Consider the following 20,485-nt stretch of genomic DNA (forward strand, 5'->3'; position numbering starts at 1 on the left):
TGTTGACACTATGGCCCACTGCATAGGTGACCTCCTTGCCAGACGCGATGTGTGTACCCTCAGGTGTTCTTCGTCTAGGAAAACAGCCAGAAGGTGGGTGAGGCAATACAGTTACCCTCATTTTTCTGCAATGGCATGCAGAGGCTTGTACACCAGCGGAAGTGCATTGCCACTGGTAGGGGCCATGCTGGAAAGTAATGTGATCCTGGGAAAGAGAGCATTCTAAACTTTCAACATAAAACCCTTCATTTTATTCACTTCATAAAAAGTTTTAGACATGGAGAGGCAAAACTTATTGAACACTTACGTGTTTTCGATTGCACATGTGTGTCACGCATATGTGCACGTGTATTCAACAAAATGGCAACTGAAATCTATATTTTCTCAGGATGCCAACATGAATGCAAATGTTCAGTACTTAATAAGGAACACATGACTCCCTTTGCTGTACTTCATCAAGAAATTATGAAGAAAGGAAGCTAAATTATGATGAAAGGTATTCGTTGCTCTCATTACCCTGTCACTGGTTACATAAAGCTCCTGTCTTCAATGCGCAGCAATAAGAAAAAATACCCATCTTATAAGACTGCTTCCTAAAGACAACAGCCACGCTTAGTAAAACTGCAAAGTCAGATCTGCTATCAACAGCTGAGCAACAACAGCTGAGCAAGTTCAAACTCTGCCAAGATCTCCCAACTACAGGGGTGACAACCTTGAGAAATTCATGAGCAACTACACTCGGATACAACTCAAGAATGAAATGGCAAATGCCTCCCAAAGGCGGCCCCCCTAGCCTAATGCGTCAACCGATTCTCATGACTTTGTGGTTAATCCCCTCGGACTTGGCAGCGTGACATCACAGGGGGATAGTAATCACAGCTTAATCAGACTAACCATGGTATCACGAAAATCCTTTGACACCATCGGCTGGAGGGCCACCTTTGAGGGGCACCGGCCGCTTTGTTCTTGAGTTGTATCAGACTATAGACTTTCTGCTCACTGCTGAGCAAAAAATCAGTTCTGATCAATGCCAAACGACACAACAGAGGTCGCTGCAAAAGGAAGTTCCTGAAGCACGGCTTACTCAAGAATCTGGTACACTTTTTTAAATACAGCAATCGCAATTTAGAAACAAAAACATGAAATAAATTAATTGTTTGGCAATTACTTTAAATTTTTAAATCACATCAACTGATTTTCCACAATTTACTAGTAATGAAGGACTAAAACGTCATAAAGTGAATACAACCTTTGTGCCGGTGGGCCATCCATAATGATGTTTATCCAAAGAATCTGCATTGCGTTGAGAGGGTTGGGGATCTTCATCAGTGTAGACAATGCAATCAACGATAGTGCTGCAATACTCCTGGTGTCGGAAAAGAAAAATCGAAGTCAAACGAAAGAATGCAAATTTAAAAAAGTTCAGAAGTTTTACAAGTGATGCAAACTTAACAAGAAAATAAGACATACGTGCTCAGCTGGAATGTAACGAAGTTCCTGATGTTGTAAAATATTCCTTTGCCTTCTTCGATTGCAGCCCTGTAAATACATGAGAAATTGTATTATGCTCATCAAGAATTAGAGGCTTCAGGTTTTGATCCAGGAACCATGAGACCTTAAAAATAAACCTTAGACACTGCAAAACAATCATTTATAAACACAGCATGTAGGAACACTGAACAATCATTTGCAGCTAGCTGGTAGGCAAGAAAATTTATATATTTATTAATTTGCTTTATGGAATGGAATGATTTATTGCATGGAGAGGTGCAAGAAGAAAAGCTGCAAAATTTAAAGACAAAGGAACGACACACCTGTAGGCCCTGCTCGTCAACAAAAATGCTGAAAAGACAGCAAAACCCCCAGAACGATACAGGCTTGAGGTGCACAAGAGACGACAACAGAGAATATAGGCGTAAAAGAAGCAAGCACCAAGGGGAAGCGATGTTCCTGGGAGCCAAAATGAGCGTGCAAGCGTCATTCAAGAAGTGGTAGCAGCCCCTCCTATGTGACAGTGGTTACTCCCCACTTCAGCAACGTGCCTCCAGACCTACTCAAACCATTCGATTCCTTCTTGCTACCCCAATGAGTGAGTCTCTTGTGCAGTCATCCTTGCCTTTCTGATGTGGTTAGCCTTCCTTTGCACACGGACCACGGTCTTTAGAAGGACGATATGTGCAAATCCTTCGACCCCCCACTTCCCGGTTCCTTTGTGGGTGGGCTTAAGTGCACCACCGCAACTCCTGGGGACTGCCATCTTGGGCACATGACAGGCTAGCATAGCTAGTTGGGTGCAGGCATAGTGTAGCCCAAACCCCCCAGAAAATGCATCTCAAATAGTGGTCCAAGCAATATTTAATAACTTGTGTGATAGAACTATGGACAATATAAATTTCAAAACTACTGTAAGTGTTTAACAGAGACAACCCCAGGATTCCATTAAACAGAAAATTTCTATTTTCTTGAAGTACTTACATGATGGTGAAGAAGTCATCATCGACAAGAATCATGTCAGCTGCCTCCTTACAGACGTCTGTGCCAATTTTGCCCATGGCAATGCCAATGTCAGCTTTCTTCAAAGCAACTCCATCATTCACACCATCACCTGTCATGCCCACAATGTAGTGGTTTCGCTGAAGAGCCTACGGCAAACAAGAACGACCAGAAAGCAAGCATGTATATAATCAAAAGGCATAGACAGATGGCAATCATTGCATTCTGGGTCCCCAATTCTGCTGTACATGACAGTACATTACTAACCAATAAAATAAGCCGTGCTAACAAGTGATGCCACTAGAAGGTGAGAAGCCAGAAGCTCTGCACTCCATTACTTAGACATCACTCGACAAAACCTTCACCAAGCTACAAAGTACGTAGTTTCGCCATGCTCTGGGCATTGATCTATGAAGAGTAGTGTACACAACTTCCTTAAAGAAGCAGAGTTTTCAAGCATATGTGCCACAGTGTCAGAGCACACTGCCAAAGTGATACACAAAAGCCTGCACTGACCTCCTCTAAAGGCATGACAAAGAATTCGGCTAACTCCATGTCCAGAGCAGTAAAAGGCAATGTCATAGCACAAAGCAATATCACAATCAATACAACATCAGATGGATATTTTTCCAACGAAACAATACCAGACAACACAGGCGGTGCACCAAATGGGCCAATACCATACCAGAATGCGATAGGCACTATACTGATTGCTTAAAATCAGCAGGTGACGGAGACATTGAGACTACCTTTTCTTTTTTTTAATCTTCTAGCATATAAAAGCTCAGTTTTCAGTGACAGTGGCCTCTTTTGTGATTACAACACTGTACCCTCTTGATACAATCCAACTTCTATTTGTCCTCAGTGTCCTCTTAAAATAAATTTGTAAAATAATGGCTTGCTTTTGGACTTTTACACGACATAAACGTTCAATAACTTTTACTCTAGACAGCATATGCATTTTGTAGCCACCTTCAAAATCATTTCGGGGCCCTTCAACACGGGAACACAAGGTTCTACATTCATGAAAGAAGTGCTATGCTTATGTAACACACTGCTGCTAAAAAGATATCCAGAGACATTAAGCTCTGGGCTGTCACAATACCTAGGCCAGCCACGTAGACTGCAGACAGCGGGGTAACATACCTTAACAATTCGAAGTTTATGACCTGGTCCTGTCCTGTAGAATACAGATACAGAACCAATGATTCTTTGCAGTTCACTGTCAGTCATTGCATCCAGCTGATCACCAGACAACACGACACTGCCAACAGCATGGAGACCAAGACGAGCCGCTGCGCAAAAACCACAGTGACACTCATTACGAACAATGAACATCTTACAAAAATATCTACTCAACAAATGCATAGCTACCTCCATAACAAAGAAAACTGCCAAGACAGCACAAGCAAAACAAGATTAAATCAAGCCTGCTTGTGATGGCCTCACCTAAAATGCTAGCTTTACAATAAAGGCTCTGTTTTCTCGTGCAAGGATCAGCAGACCTTTCTATGCCAGCTTATGCATTTTTTTTTTTTTTTTCCAGCTGTCACTGCTTTTGCTGCCCTTGGAGCAAGGGGAGCCTGGGTGCTGATATTGGGACAGCAGCAGTGTCCAAGGGCAGACCTCAGAGATTACGGAATGCCCAATGAGATGGAAGGGGAGGCACATCAGTTATGATCCTAGCATGCAAACAAGAACAGGATGGGAAGTGCACATTCATTATATGGAAACTCCAGGGGTTTCCTGAACATTTTTAGTTATGATCACATTATATTTCTTAGAATTTCATCTCTTAATTACAGCAGACTATTTTTCAAAATACTGAGTAAAACAATTTTACAAGAAAGAAAACAGCACACTGAAACAGACACTTGGCTGCATGACCGGGGGTGATGCTTTTCATGATGTCACAGACACTACTGAGAGAACTTGCATGTGTGCACTGAATGGCAGAAATAGTGACTGCAAAGTGATGACTCTGTTTGTGAAATGCCTGAAATGAGTGTACATGAGCCTGAAAATATTTCCCTAAAACTATAGATATTTGCCTCAGAAAGTAATGATAAGTTTTAAGCTGGTATTAAATATAAAAACAAAAAAAATGGCAACGCACCTACAGTACACGCAGTTTCCTCAGAGTCTCCAGTCAGCATCTTGACATTGACACCACTGCTGTGAAGAGTCTCGATGGAGTCACGCACTCCAGGCCTGGGGGGATCCAGAATGCCCACCAGACCGAGAAACTTGAGTTGGTTCAAGTTTGTGCCACTTGCCAATGAAAGGACTGCAAGAGCAAACCAGGACAGTACATGAGGATGTTCCTAATAAAACCAAGCTGGTATTTCAACAAAAGCAGCTTATCATTGCCACCCTGCCACTAAAAGGCTACTAAACTAGTTAAAACACTACACTTGCCTCGAAGTCCCTTCCGACCCATGAACTGAGCCTCCTTGATGTACTGAGCAGTGCGTTCAGTTGTAATAGGCAACGGCATCCCATGGCCACTGTAGTGGGTGCAATGGGCCAGAATTTTTTCCAGTGCCCCCTTCACGAAGTACTGCTCTTGCTCCTGCATTGCAATTAGTACACAGACACTCAGAATAACAAACGAACACATCAATTCATGTACACAAGATAGAACATGTAGGATATATGTAAAGGCCTTGTCAAAAGTAAGGCATCCAAGGGGTTTGCTTTTAAGCCACGTGGTGGAGCTCCTGCAGCATCCCTGGAAGTATTAAATTCTAGAAGGGTGAAGACAATTTCGAACAATGGCTATGCATAACATGCCACACAGTGTGGCTCAGAAGCATACTGCTTGGGCTCTAAACTTTTGACAAAGACTGTACATATTAGCAGAAGCGGTTAAAACTTTTGAAAAGCCTCCAATGCCAACCTGAAGTCAACAACTCTTCATTTATGACCTGGATGGTAAGCTAGTTCCAAGTGATTTACAGTACACAATACCAACCTCTAGTGCAGTAAAATGCAAATCAGACACAAACTATATATAAATGGAAAGGTGAGACACAGCTTGTACTTAGAAGCTGCACTTGCTCTCGACCACTCAGTAACCAAACATGTGCCACTAGGTGCTAAAGTTTCTCTTTGCCATGCATTTTTTTTTTTTCAGCCCGGAGCAGGTCACCAGATGCGTCACAACAAAATGATCAATGAATACAAATGTCAACAGAACAATAAATGATGTTGCAAGTGCATGCAAGACTGCTTAAATTTCCAATCAAAAATACAATGCCACTCGGGGAGAAATCATCTGTCTTAGCTTTGCATCAAAAGCAGAGTATACCACATCAATCTCAGATGAACGTTCTGCTTTTAAATAGCATCAGCCACGTTTTTTTATCAATATAAGACCTTGCACCATGCTCTTCTTTCTCAAATAAAAGACAAATTAAGTAGATTTGGTTTGGTTTATAGGGTTTAACGTCCTCAAGTGGCTCAGGCTATGAGGGACGCCGTAATGAAGGGCTAAGATACTTAACGCACTTTTCCGGAAAACAACTTTACTTTGGACAGCAATTCCCAAGCTGTTCTGACAACTTTTCAGAGCCACTGAACATCCCAACGTTTCCCAGTTTTCCAGGTTTTCCCAAATTTGTAGGCACCTTAAAACTTTCATTACCACGCCACTACGCATCGATCACCAGTGATCGACGGATTCGAAGCGCAATCTCAGTGCTACCGAAGCCACCGAGGACTTGTTGCACCATATAGAAGATTTTTAGACACACAACTTTCATTCCATGCATGTGCTGTATCTTCCCCGCAAGGCAGCAATCTTAAAGCTATCTTTAATGACCCGCATTATGCAGAAAATCCAGCGTTGTCAGCACTGACCATGAGTTGGCCACAAGTGAAAAAGCTATCACTTTAAAATCCCGGATTGTTCAGCTGGCGCGGCAGCTGGGCACAACTGATTGGTGAAGTGGCGCTGGCATGCGGCCACCACCGGAACTAAGACACACCGCGAAGTGCCGCTGCTGCACCATCGCTAGTGGCAACGCAGTGGAAGACAAGACAGTCACTGCTCAGCACTATCCATATTTCCACCAAGCACACACAGTGACCTTGACTGAACAAATCAGTTTTCTTTCGTGGCAGCGTCGCAGTCAGTTGCGGCTTGTGTTCGCTGCGCATTCTTAAGTGTTTGCCCTGCACTCTTCTGAGTGATATAAATTCATGTTGTAGTTCTGCGTTTTACTCGTGTTCTTAATTAAATCATGTAACCGTGATGCCCGCTACATCTTCAAAGCAATCGTGTCATACCCTTAGAGTGGAGCTTAAGTGCCCCCCATATTTTTTGATATGCCCATGAAGTTGAGGTTCTGGCGTAGTGTGCTCTCAGCCCAACGTCACCCATAAAGGCAGCCAGTCAAATCCCGCATCACTCGATTCTGCTGCATCTGCACCAGATTTTTTGATGCATCAAGCAGCAGAGACTCTGACGATGACATTGTATCGTCAGATTTTGATCCGAACGAAGAAACTGCGCAACCTCAGCACGAAACATGGGCAGCTCTTCACCCGCGAGTTTCATTTTCCGCTTCTTGTCTTCGTTCATCCCTGGAGCCAATTCACCAACACACTGATGGCATGGATGACATTTCTGGTTTCTGAAGTGTCTCTTCACCACACAGGCAAGATTTATTCCCACCTGCTCAAAAAAGAATAGAGTTCCGGCCCAGTAGAAATCAGGGCATCGAACTTGGAATGGCACTTTATAGATGCCCAAAGCAGTTCATGAAAGCTGTGGACATCTTCCAACTGGCCCTAAATCATTCGAAACACGTTCAGAAATAGTTTCTTGTAAAACCGAAGCACTATGCAGCATTTTCAAATATTTTATTGCCTTTTTTAATTTTCATGCGAGCAGACCACCAAAAATGTTATGGTGGATGTACTTTTGTGTTTGTGCATTTTTTTCCTTCTTGAAAAAGTTCTTAGCTCGGACTTATAATTTTTAAAAGTACATTTATCATGCTATATTTTCATACATTACATTGTACATGGAAAATTTTTTACACTCCAGAATGTTCTAAATGTTTTTCCTCAAGAGATATTATCTTGCAAATACAATTTTATTCTCAACTTCCAACTTTTTTTTTTTGTGTTCAACTCACATTATTTGCACCAAGTATATTTGTTTGAAATAAATGTCTTCAGAAAGCACATTCTATGCCATTACTTTGATGCATTTTGCGGTTTTTTTACATTTCACACATTTCGCAGAACAACAATTTTGTCTGAGACCTATCAAAAACGGTCATGTTTCTCACGGTAAAGAAACAGTTCGCTACTAAAGGGCAATCGACAGCATAAGAGAGAAGCAAGAAAGGCACCTCACCCCACCAAACTTGGGAATGACCTTAACTGCCATCATCTTGTGTTCAGAACTGAAGGGAATCTCTTGCAGACGCACATAATGATTTCGCACATCATAAATTCCCATCTGTGGAGAAAAGAGAGAGAAAAAAATAATTACACAAAACACCACCCATAAAAATACTCCAATACGGAGAAGAAGGAATAGCTCTGTGTCTACTGTTGAGAGTATGCAAGCAAACAAAGATTTAACAATCTGAGAATGTCATTTACAGCTAACCTCACATGTCTGAAAAATCCACCAAGATCCTGCCAAAGCCAACAGGCTCAGAAGCATTAAATTTTGCATGCTTTTGCCATTTCATTCCACCCCTCTACTCCATTCCCCCAACAAGACTAAAGCTTTAGAGAGCTGAAAAATAAATTTTTAAAATGCATTTGCACAGGAAACCACAGGTGAGTGCCCCCACCTTACCTTGCAGCCCCAATACAAAACTCATAAAACTCTTTCTTGCTAAATGATGCTGGTATCACTCAAAATCGGCTTCATGTTGATGCTGCTGATTGCTTTGACCTTCACCCCACAAAAAGAAAATGGATGTAGCACGCCATAAGGTGGGCCATCACAAAAAGAATATGAGAAGCTTCTTTGAGACAAAAAGGCAGGGCGGCATAAGTCAGTCACAAGAACTGAACATTCAGGGCAAAACTGAAGTGTAGTCACAATCCAAAATTTACATCCTCCACATCAGCTACACTACCTCCTGGGTTAAGCTGAAGACCATGTTGCTAATTAGTACTTAAGTTAAATTTGCTATCCTCATTTTACGAGTGCATAAGCCTATTGTTTCATGCAGAACCAGAGACCATAGTGTCTTTAATAACTATGCATTTTAATTCTGGCAGAAGCTCTTCCACCATGGATAGATGCATTTCAATGGCACAGTGCTGCACTTGAGTGTCTTGTAAAGCTGTTTCAAAGCATGTAAGACTCCTTCCAAACTTTCTTTCCCCCCTTCACAGCACCAGAGACCATCCCTCTGCACATTTTTAGTGAAATTAGTGAAATTTATGCACCCCTACTTATTTTCACACATACAAAAAAAAAAAAACAAGTGACTCTGAAGGTCAAAGCACATGCCTAAAATTGTAGCCATAAAAATTAACAAAGATATAGAATTTATAAAAGTGAACACAGGTAAAGCCAGGCAATATTATGCTTTATCAAAGAATTAGAAATGAGGAAAATAAGCCTTTTAGCTCTTTCATACCTTGTGGGCAGCAGCCAGCAAGGCCCCTTCTGTAGGCTGTCCTCTCAGCTCACTTCCCAGGATATCGGCATTATTACAAATTGAACCACACTGCAATCAAAGGAAACAAGATGAGAGTAACAATCAATCTCTGGATGACTAAAAAATAAAAAGACACTGGCTTGTCACCAAGCAACTGGCTCTCAAAGCAACAGAAATGTACAGACATACGTGAGGATAGATTTAGCTTTATTCCTGCTGGCTTCTAACCTTTCCACGGCTCCTCTGGCCTACTGTTTAATGAAGCTTGTTCAGTCCTGTGATATCAAACGACTACAAACATAACATGAGCTACAGCAGTCAACAAATTACCACAGAACCAGGCTGGTGCAAATATTCAATAATTTAGAACATTCAGTCGAATAGTAAACTAATCAGTATTTGATTTGAGTTTGGAATTCGAAATCTCTAAGTACTTGTATCAGGTGAATAATGTATAAGAAATGCATGAGTTGACTGGTTTTGGTTTCAAGCATTACCGTATTCGCTCACGTAAAGGTCGGCCCCCCTTTTTTTTTGCCAAAATCACACTCTTCAAACTCGTAAGTCAGTCAATGCCCGAATCACGGCAAGGGGAAGGCATAAACATGGCTGCGAACACAGAAAAGGAAGGAAGAGAACACAGCCACTGCGTAAAGTCCGGTGTTACAACTTCCTTTGAGCCTGCACAAACTATGGCAGTTGCTGCCAATTTTACTACACAAAGGTTTCACGCATCCGTTCTTTAAGAGAGCCAAGGAAAAAAATTTCAGACAAGGCTGATGCAAAGACATCAAAGCACCATCGTGCCTTCACTGTAAATAAATTTTTAAAAATGTCCAGAATCCTTTGTTCTTTCCGTGCTTCTGCATTTACAATAGCTATCCTCCTCAGGAAGGCGCTGTAGCATTCCTTGCCACATTTGTCTTCACTAGTGGACTCCAACTATAATACTCTAATGCGAGATGTTGTAGGACATATTATACAAAAAACTTTTGAGAGAAAAGAATAGCATGATGCTATCATCTTATCATATGGATCCCTGCTTCTACGGACCTTACTTTTGAATATATATTATACACAGAGGTTGGACTTTTCGGTTAAAACTGAAGAAAAAAACAATAAAAGTACGCCAAACAGAATTTTTGAAATTCAGCTATAACTGAAAAAGGTCAGTCTTTGACATGCACGCCACTGCTAGCTGCCAGTTGAGTAGGAGTTAAACTCTGCTGAAGGAGAACAGCAACAAAATACAGAAGTTACGGGAGTGATGATTAAGTGTACATTGCATTAAGTAGCCCAGTTGCGCGTTTTGAGGTATTTTCTTGCTACGTTGCATGCCTCTCCACATTGGGAGGCTCCACCTCATCACCACATGTCTGCTCGCGTAGCACTGCCCACTGCCAGAACCCGCTTAGGGCAGCTACTTGGTTATTAATCAGGTTTCTCCACTGAATGTAAGGACACTTGAAACCATGTATAGAAACCATAGCGACTAAGTCCTGTCCTTGTTACCACGACGGTTAAATGGCAGTTCCATCACTGTTATCAAAACACATGTAATACCCTCAGTGCAACAACCCAGCAATAACATGAAAATCCACATTTTACAAATCAAATGCCATTTGCAAATTTGGTCTCAAAATTCATTAAGCTTCCGCTACTTTTTATTGGCAATAGCCACATTCTGAAACTCCAACTATAAGTTCTTTAACAGTAATTTTGACCGTTTGTGTTTTAATTACCAATTAAGCGAATGCTCAGGCCGACAAAAAGCAGAGATAAAATCTATGCAACTTCTAACCACACAGGGATACTACAGTATATCACCGGAAAAAAAAAAAAAAAAATGGCCACTGATCCTTAGGAAACAATAGTTAAAAAAGCAACAATGAAAACTGCGCCCTGAAATAAACACAAAAAAGCTTGCCGGATTTAAAAAAATAAAAAAAAGTCCACCCCTTAACTATATGCCACTGCTTTTCTCCAGTAATGAAGTAACAAATATTTGCCACATAAAACTCTTCTTTTTTTTCAAAACTTATTTGTTCTTTGTTAAGCGTACACACTGCCATTAGCCCTAACTTACAAACACTACACATACTATGCTATAATGCATGCTGTGTGTCATTTGCAACCTGCTATATCACATGTGATCTTGTCTAGAACTGAAATAGCATTTGCATGTTTTTCATGTTCCAAAACACAGCCATCAAACATTTTAAATTAAAAGTCCAATCCTATGCACACCACAAAAAAATTTGAATAACGCCACACATTGTGCAGTACAGCAACTACACACTGAAACATTAAGCATGGGCTGACTTTGGAGGGATTCAATGTCCCAAAGCTGTGCACGGGCTCTTTAACATGCACCAACATCATGCAACATGCAGCCGGGATTCACTCGCACAACCCTTGCGCTCAGCAAACGAATGCCACAGGCACCAAACCAATGCAGCAGGCACCATAGACGTCGGAAAAAAGAAAATAGCATCTCCTTAACAGCCACAACGTTACAGAAGAAAATATGCATAGACAAAACAGAAAGCACAACCTCAAGCAGCAGCCTCATAGACTCCATTTGGACTTCTCTTTCTCCAGGCTCCGTGAGAATAACATGGCCGTCTGCATTGTAGCCAACGCCTGTCACCTGTTACAATGAGAGAAATGGCTACAGCTTTTAATGTTATCACAGTTCATGATAAAGACAGTACTAGTGTCACACTAAAACATGCAGAAATCTCTGCTTTTACTCACTGAAAGGTACACGCGAGGATATGTACACATTACCTCAGCATGGTAAAGCTCAGAAGTCATGATGCTGCAGACTGTCATTTCATTCTTTGTAAGAGTTCCAGTCTTGTCAGAGCATACTACATTGACACAACCTGGCAGAAGGGAAACCAACATCACATTGCCACTGAGTTCACTCTCCTTCCACATCACTTCATGGAGACACTACACAACTAGAGCTGAAGATTGCTCAGCGTCTCTAAAACAGGGTATGAACAATGCAAATAAACGTGCAATGGTTATGATATGTGGTCAGCATCACCTAGACCAAGTAAACTGTTCTATGCATCATGAGGAAACCAATCAGTGTCACGAGAAACAGCATGCACTTCCTCATACCTCTCATAGCCTTAGTCGCTTTGGGACGTTAAACCCCATAAACCAAACCAACCTCTTCATGTCTCTGTCTTACTTTCTGCCAATCGTGACATCTTTACTCTGGGAGCAACAGCAGCAGCACAAAAATGCTGCCATTAGCTAAGGAATTGTTGCAATGTACACAGGTACTGCACAAAAATGCCTAGTCATTATGATCCGGAGACATCAATCGTACAATGAAGTGTGATGATGCTGAATTTGAATGATGCAAGGGTAGCTTTGACCAAAGAGTGCATAGACACAAGGTATTTTTCTTTACACAAGGTAGGGTCAAAGACCCATTTTGCAAGCATTTCACCCCAGAGGAGCTGAGCACCAGGCCAGGGGAAACCTTTTATGTACTTACTGTATCACCGGAGGGTACCCAGTGGCACTAGGGATCGAACCTCACACCTCCCGCATGCGAGGCGGATGCTCAGACCACTAGGTCACGATTGCAGTTTAAGTAGTAAAACAGAGTAACAAGCAGCTTACTAATAGGTGCTGTCACTGCGTGGAAGCCATGACAGAGGTGGGCAACAGTTTTTGTATTTATTTTCACTTTCGTAGCTGCATGTTACCTTGGTGCAACTCGAGGCACTGGTTGTAATGGGCTGCAAGCTAACTTGTGCCTCACAAATAATTTCGAAGAATTAGTTCCCCAAATAAATCCTCGAGAGACACTGTTTCAGAGCACCATCACATTACAGAAGCAGAGGCCTTTTAAAGAGAGATGCACAACACATTTAACACAGCAATGAAGAACAATCATTTACCTAGAGTTTCCACGGTGGGCAGTTTCTTTATGATGGCCTTGCGCTTGGCCATTCGCATCACACCAAGGGCGAGAGTCACTGTGACTACTATGGGCAGACCTTCAGGGATAGCTGCCACGGCCAAGCTTAAAAGAGGAGAGAAGAGACCAGTGAAGATCACCAAATCACACCCCATGAGGATCAACCAGCTAAAGAAAGAAAATGCACATCTAAAGTCTGAAAACTATGCATCCTTCAAATTTCTAAACATTAAAAACAAACACTGTACTCAAAAGGGTAACTTGAAGAGCCAATTGGATGAACATCACAAAGAACCAGTTTTCAAAGATAAGGCAGAAATGAGGAGGAACACACCTTTCCATATTTGTCACATTTAAGTACTGGATCGTCGTGTTGCACTCTGTGTATGGATATATTAGTGCACAGCAATGAGTCGGCCACTTGAGCGAAGAGCACATGCTTCCACGTAATGGGCTGCTTCACCCTTTATTGTGGGGATGCAGGCACCTTTCTACAATCCCACAGCTTGTTTGCATTCAGTTACGGCTATTAGCCCAGCATGGTCTCTGGAGGTTGCATCTCTTAAAAAAAGGCTGGCTGGCACACCAGAGCCAAGTCAATCCCCCTGAATTCTCAACTCCTCCCCTCCCCTTCCCCTTCATTGTAGTGTCCCATGGGCAAGCACAGACAGAAGGCTTGACCCTGTTGGTCCTTTGGTGACCTGTCCCCATCACCACCAGGACCCTGTCCATCAAACTCTCAGAGTCACAAGTGCACCTTAGTAGTTTGAAGATGCTCCATAGGTTTTTTACGAATCAGCCACATAGATTCTTGGATAATACGATGTATTTTGCTTAACAAACCACTTTCCTATCAGCCTAATATAGTTTTTTGATACTGTTAAAACTTTGGTCCATAACCCATGACTGTCATGTAGTAGAATCGTTGCAGTTTTGAGTGAATAAACCCAATTTCCTTAGTCACAGGGCCATGCAGCTTTGTCTGTTCTGTGCTAATAAGTCACTAAATCCCACTGCAGTATCTCTTGCACACCATGATGCATGGATAAGTTTCAAGTCTAATGATTATTGCTAGCTGGGTGTGAAGTGCTAAAGCATCCTCTAGATAGTAAAATTGTTCATCAGTAACACTGTAACAAAAGTGTGCACACTTGCTCAAAAATACATGACACAAAACAGCAACTAAACATGTTATACAAATGTCAGTGATTCTCCATGGCGTGTCCACACAAAACCACGGGCCCAAAATGAACTGCAAACAAAAAGGCAAACAAACACCTCCAATGACGGGCACCTTTCTTCAGCAGCGATACGAAGCCTCAAGAAGCCTGCAAAATCATCTGCACTGGAGCAAGCAAACCCCATAAAAAGAGGACCACGCATTTGCAGGTACAGACCTGACACCAATGTTGAACATTTCAAGCAGGGGCCTGCCCTGTATCCAGCCCAGGAGCATAATGAGGCCAATGATGCCAAATGAATACAGTGACAGCTGCTTGCCCAAACTGTCCATGCTCCTTTGAAGTGGCGTTTTTGGAGCCTACAGCCAGAAAAAGTACACAAGCACAAATCAAATCTGCTCTGCAAACTGTAAAAAATGCAGTATTTGAATATGTATGACATGTTTTAATCAAGTAAAAAAAATAAAGATGGCCGATTTGCATAGTTAGGTGCACTAGCAGTTCGGTTTTCCTTTCAGTTCCGGTGCTCAGATCCAGTGTTCACAGATGGCAGTTCTTCCGGATAGCGAAAATGGATTGATGTCCATATATGCGGATCTCTCCATTCGTAGATCCCTAGGAGTATTCTTACCACTCCTGGCGCAGCAACGCAGCGGTCAAGCTATGCGCCACCGCCCATCTGTGGCAGGTGCTGCCATCGGTGGGACTTGGGTTGCTTGGGCTGTGTTGCGTGAACCAGTGATGAAACACCCATGATGACTGCATACATTGGCTTGCTGAAGCCAATTACAGTGGACTACCTTTAAGACAAACTTGAAGGAACCATGAAAATGTGTTCGTCTTATATTAAGTTCATCTTATCATAAGTTCATCTTAACATAAGTGCCCCCAAAAAAGATTTATGACTGAGCAAGTGAAGTGTGTCCCAATATACGTTACATGAATACAGTGAATAAAATGGCCTTTCAGCTAGAGGATGATTGCAAATAGAGCATTTATTGCACTATGCACGAAGTGAGCTGAAAAGAGCGAGGCCATAAAATAGTCACATTATCCTACTTGAAAATGGCATGGGTTTAGTTTTCTTTTTTTCCCAAGCCCATTTTCTCTCTCTCTTCCACAGAGACCACTATTTGTTTCTTTTTCCGATATTCATTTCCCTCAGACTCCAAACACTCTGAGGGTGCCCAGTTTTGCAACCGTGCATCTCCCTCATGCCATCTGCAGCGTAGCTGTTAACTCTGCAATCCGCTGCACCATGAATGAAGTCGGAGAAATCGAGCAATCACTTGCGATGCATCTGAAATTTCAGGCACTCTTATACAGAGGCTCTACAGGGCATGTTGCGGTGCTGCAAAAAAGTCTGAATAATCAAGCGTCTGAAAAATCAGGGGTCATTGACTGTAACTGCAACATGCCTTAACGAACAACTTTTTTCAATATTCACAGATTTTTTTTTTTTTTTTTTCCTCAGTATTCTTAGAGTCGACCACACAGAGATTTTGAAGTTGGATATCCAGCTCACTTTCCTATTCCTTTTGAATCCCCCAACATGAAAGTTTTTACAGGCAACAACTTGAACCTTCTTGTGTCACTAGCTATCAGACATGCCAACTGAGCAGGCACACTTTTCTCAGCTGTTTCCAATTACTTAAAACACTGTCAAGTAATATCTATGTCCACATCCCAGTGTATAATTCTGAAGCTTTTCAATGCCAATATGCAGTTTCTTACAGCAGAACATCACTTGAGCTTCAGGGTGCAGTTCTGGTTTGCCATTGTATCTGGCAATAAATATGCAGCTGAGCTCAAGCCATTGCAACTCTTTCGAACTCTGACTCATGAGTGCCTGTTCTACATTAAACTCTGTACCACTGACACAGAAAGAATCCTGATGCCATGATTACCACGGACAGTTGTATACACATGAAAACCATAATTCCACAACTTTAATTTAAGAAGTTAAAAATGAAGCATTTTTATTCTTGACCAGTTACTTAACGACTTTCAAAATTAAATTTGCACACAGACCTGTTCTAGCTCCTGCACTTTTGTGCAACAAGATGCTGGGTTTTTTTAAACTGCTCTTGCAACAATAAAATTTCGTCCCAGAGTATCTTTTGACTGTCATCGATAACCATGCTAATATTCCATTTCAGCGATACCAGCTGCTTTTATAGTTACATGGCTTGTTTGCTGTGAATCGCTCTAAGTATTTTTCAGCATGCAAGTACAACAACGTGTTGTACAGTGAATTTTGCTACTACTCAAAAGCCTTGAAAAACCTCAACACATTTGTACAATCCCGTTAAGTCAACAAGATATTAACCTGATAGCCACTAGGGCTGTCCATGCAGCAGCACTCACTTGGCCACTAAGTCAAGAGACTATTGAATTAAAAAAAAAAGAGTGAGACACTAATATTAAAACCATAGGTAGTGTAGCTTCTATGCACATGAAGAAAACAGCAACTCAAAATATGAAGAAGGGGAGAGACAGAGAGAAAGGATGAAGCATTTGCTATTTGAAGAAAAACAAAAATTCTGCATTCAACAGAACAAAGTTTCATCTCACCTCTTCAGCCTGCATCATTTTGAAGATGTCTCCAAACTCCGATTTCTCTCCAGTGTTTATCACGATACCCTATTAATGAAAGTTGAAATGTATTTATCAGGTAGTACTTACTCAGAAATTTTATTACAGTTGAGCTCAGATATATCAAACCCAGATATTCTGAATTACTGGATATATCGAACACATAGACCATCCTCCTAAATATCCCGTATAATGTGTAGGAAAGTCGCATAGTATACTGAACTCCAATTTCGCCAGTCATTCGATATATCAAACTGAGCATAGCGCTCTCGCAAGTGGCATTTCTTTTAACAGCGCACCGATGGTCACTTTTTCACGCACCCAGATGGGTCAGCTGCATGGCCTTCGGCACCTTCTGGCAGTGCAAGTGCTGTAAATCCGTGTGACAAGTTGTACACAGAGGGTGTGCTTAAGGGTGGCCTTCAGTCTCTTGTACTCATTTTCCATGCCACACAGCTGTCATGTGATGAGGCCAACGTCGCTCACTAAAGCCTAGCAGCGGCCCTCGCCTGGCATGATCCGCTGCCGAAGGAGTAGTAGAAAGAAACTGCAGCTCAACTTTAATGAGATTATTCTATTTGTGGTATATTGGTAACAGGATTAGACATCTCATTATAGAAATTGGCTAGTTCCAAAGCACCGTTTGGTGAGCTGCCTGCACACCAGCCAGCATCACATCTCTGTGAAAAGCGTGCCATTAGCTTGGGTGCAATGGATGATAGCATCTAGGTTACAGATAAGCTTATCGCTATATTTTATGTATCGAATTACAGATATATCAAACTATTCAGCAATCCCCTTAGACCTTGATATATCGAAGTTCGACTGTGTCACCCAAGGTGAGAAAAACACTCACAAACAACATGCAGCAGTGAAAATGCTAAAAAATGCAACAAAGAGGGGGAATAACTAATGCTAGCATATTTATTCCTTGCATTATCCAGCAAATTCAAATGCCTGCAAATACATGTCAGCCCTTTTTATTTGCCTGCATGCAAAATGAACTACAGAATAAAGCTCGCACCTATAGAGAAACAATTAAAGCAATGTATGAAGTAGTAGTACATCAGTGTTGAAAGGAGAACATCAGTGGTCTTGCACTTTTTATGGTTTTTTTTTACCAAAAAACTCACTGCAGCAAGGAGTTATTTCGCACATTTATCACTCAATGCCTCATTTATCCCTCAATTTATCACTCAGTTAGCACGAGGCTTTCAAAGGCGCCTTGAATCACTGCCCAAGAGTGGCAAATTGTAGCAAGTGCTATCATGAACAATTTTACCAAGCTGTCCAGTTAAAAGTGGCCTGTAGCACTCCCAAATTAAGTGCAAAGTGAGCTTCCCTTCAATTCTCGAGGCTGACTTTTCATTTCATTTATTCTTCCAGAGAGCAGCTAAGGAATAACAATGCCTGCAATGATCAGTCCAACCATCTTTGCCACCCCTGAATACAGTGGCAAGAACAGGGTTGCCACAAAAAATGGCAACTTGACACATCCTTGGTGGGCACTACGATGCTCCGAGAAACATAAGCCAAGGAAAAATAAGAAATTCTGAATCAGGAAAAAGGGCAAAAGCCAAATATTGTATTTTTTAACTCCACCACTCTTACTAAGGTCTTAAAAATATTTTTTCAAGACATTACTGCACCTTGCTTAATCCAAGGTGTCTTTGGTGAGAGAGAGGCATTTCAAAACCCTTTAGAGATGCCAAAACATACCTCACACCTTATGCTTTCATTTCACTGAAGAATGAAGCTCTTTCCAGAGTGCTAGTCTAGTTTTTAAGGTGATGGTTCCTGGCCTCACTAATAACCACAGATAATCTCAGGGTGACAGCAATGATTAAATGTACTATCGTGATGGAAAGAAACATGAACAATGCGGCGCTCCGCCGTTCGAGTTTCTTTTCAATGCGCTTTACCTTCGGTGACAGCAAAAAAACGCTAGAATCATCCATGATACATTCCAGGACGACTGAACATCTTTTTCGTACCACTCAGGCAAACACAACTGAAAGAAATTTGAACAGCAAAGCATGTAGGCGCTCCAATGTTCATGTTTCTTTCCATTGTGACAGCACAAAGATGCCGAAAGGACCGTACCAAAGATGCAAAAATTTTACACATACTGAAAGGCACTGAACTATTAAATAGTTTAGCACTTACCAAAAGATGGCCATCATACGATTACACTTCACTAATGTGTACACAAACGTTTGCACTTCTTCAGAGAGGATTACAAATTAGTGAGATCAAGCAAGAAGTCACATGAAGAACACTTCGTCTGGCATAAAACTTGCAGGATGGGTACAGGATAAAATCCAGGAGCTGAAACTTGAGACAGTTGTGCTTACCCTGCCATTGCCGTAACGGACAAGAGTGCCCATAAAGGCAAGGTTGCGCTTGGAGGCAATGCCATTGCCTGCTTTCTCCAGTGGCGCAGTCACCTTGGCTGCTGGCTCTGTTTCACCAGTGAAACTGCTCTCATCAATCATAAGGTCGACGGCCTGCAAGGTGTTGAGGCAAAGCGTGTAACTAGGGTAGCTTTGCATTGCTACAAAGTTCATGAAAGCTTAATAAGGTACATTAAAAGATCAGCATAGCATGCAGTCACTGCCTGCAAAACCTTTGAGCAATCACGTAGAAGCATGTACAATTTTGAAATTACTGCCCTGTACCAGACATATAAAAAGACAAACACTGGATACATAAGCACCCCAAACAACAGGGTTACTGTGAAGTACCTTTTTTAAAAAATAATTATAAAGTGCAAATAGTTCTCATCTCAACACATTAAAATACCCTCAATGAGTACACAACATTGTCAAACAAGTATGCAAGCTTTATGACAAAAACATAACAGATATCTGGTCCATTTACTTCTGTTTCCAGAACAATCTGGCAGAAACAGAACAGAAACTGTCAGCTACATTTTAGGACATAATATAAAATGCTGATCAGGACTCTGCAGCAGTTGACAGTAAGATAAAAATAATTATTCATAGCTGCAGTGGCCAACCAATTGTGAAATTAAGCACACATATTTAGGTAGCATACAGTGTACTAAGTTCTACTGATTGATCTAATTACAATACTTACACTGAATAATCTGATGTCAGCTGGCACACGATCCCCAACATTCAGAATGACAATATCACCGGGAATGAGATTCTTTGCAAGAAATGTTTCTGCTTGGCCATCCCTTAAACTGATAGAGAGAGAGAAGAAAGGTACACCCAAAGGAAGCTGACAACAAAACTGCAAGTATCAATTCTTTAAAAAAAAAAAATGAAAACAAAAAGACTCGCTTTCTTCTTAACTTAGACACTGCTACATTTGCATGTCTCACTGCACTTTCTGTACTGAATTATTCAAGGCACCATTATATAAAAGCACAAGACATTCAGTGACAAAACAACCAATGCAGAGGAGTTGAAATAAAATGATAACTGGTACGCATGCACAGTGAAGAAAACACAGCAGAGGACCAAAGTGACAAGCAAATTGCCGCCAGGCATAGCTTAGCTTGGCCAGGAGGTAACAGGAAAGGATAGCACTCACGTGCATGCCTTCATTTCACCGACTCGTGTGAAGGGCACTGTATAGAGCCCTACCTCCCTACCTAAGCGCAG

General features: G+C 41.6%; 1 protein-coding gene across 3 annotated transcripts in view; it reads right to left on the minus strand.

Annotated features, from left to right (window-relative positions):
• SPoCk (secretory pathway calcium atpase) overlaps nucleotides 1-20,485 on the minus strand; it is a 58,024-nt gene that overhangs the window by 16,846 nt on the left and 20,693 nt on the right. For all 3 annotated transcript variants that reach the window (XM_089580287.1, XM_089580288.1, XM_089580289.1), the window contains exons 6-20: nucleotides 19,953-20,061; nucleotides 19,208-19,360; nucleotides 16,833-16,901; nucleotides 14,475-14,617; nucleotides 13,058-13,182; nucleotides 11,922-12,019; nucleotides 11,686-11,781; nucleotides 9,111-9,200; nucleotides 7,862-7,966; nucleotides 4,912-5,065; nucleotides 4,610-4,780; nucleotides 3,640-3,788; nucleotides 2,476-2,642; nucleotides 1,471-1,539; nucleotides 1,250-1,366 (exon numbers count right to left, since the gene is read on the minus strand). In XM_089580287.1, coding sequence (XP_089436413.1) covers nucleotides 1,250-1,366; nucleotides 1,471-1,539; nucleotides 2,476-2,642; nucleotides 3,640-3,788; nucleotides 4,610-4,780; nucleotides 4,912-5,065; nucleotides 7,862-7,966; nucleotides 9,111-9,200; nucleotides 11,686-11,781; nucleotides 11,922-12,019; nucleotides 13,058-13,182; nucleotides 14,475-14,617; nucleotides 16,833-16,901; nucleotides 19,208-19,360; nucleotides 19,953-20,061 — 1,815 coding nt within the window. The remainder of the gene's footprint in view (nucleotides 1-1,249; nucleotides 1,367-1,470; nucleotides 1,540-2,475; nucleotides 2,643-3,639; nucleotides 3,789-4,609; nucleotides 4,781-4,911; nucleotides 5,066-7,861; nucleotides 7,967-9,110; nucleotides 9,201-11,685; nucleotides 11,782-11,921; nucleotides 12,020-13,057; nucleotides 13,183-14,474; nucleotides 14,618-16,832; nucleotides 16,902-19,207; nucleotides 19,361-19,952; nucleotides 20,062-20,485) is intronic.

This window comes from Amblyomma mixtum, chromosome 3 (genome assembly GCF_055824585.1).
Source record: "Amblyomma mixtum isolate Tamu chromosome 3, ASM5582458v1, whole genome shotgun sequence".
Lineage (NCBI taxonomy): Eukaryota > Metazoa > Arthropoda > Arachnida > Ixodida > Ixodidae > Amblyomma > Amblyomma mixtum.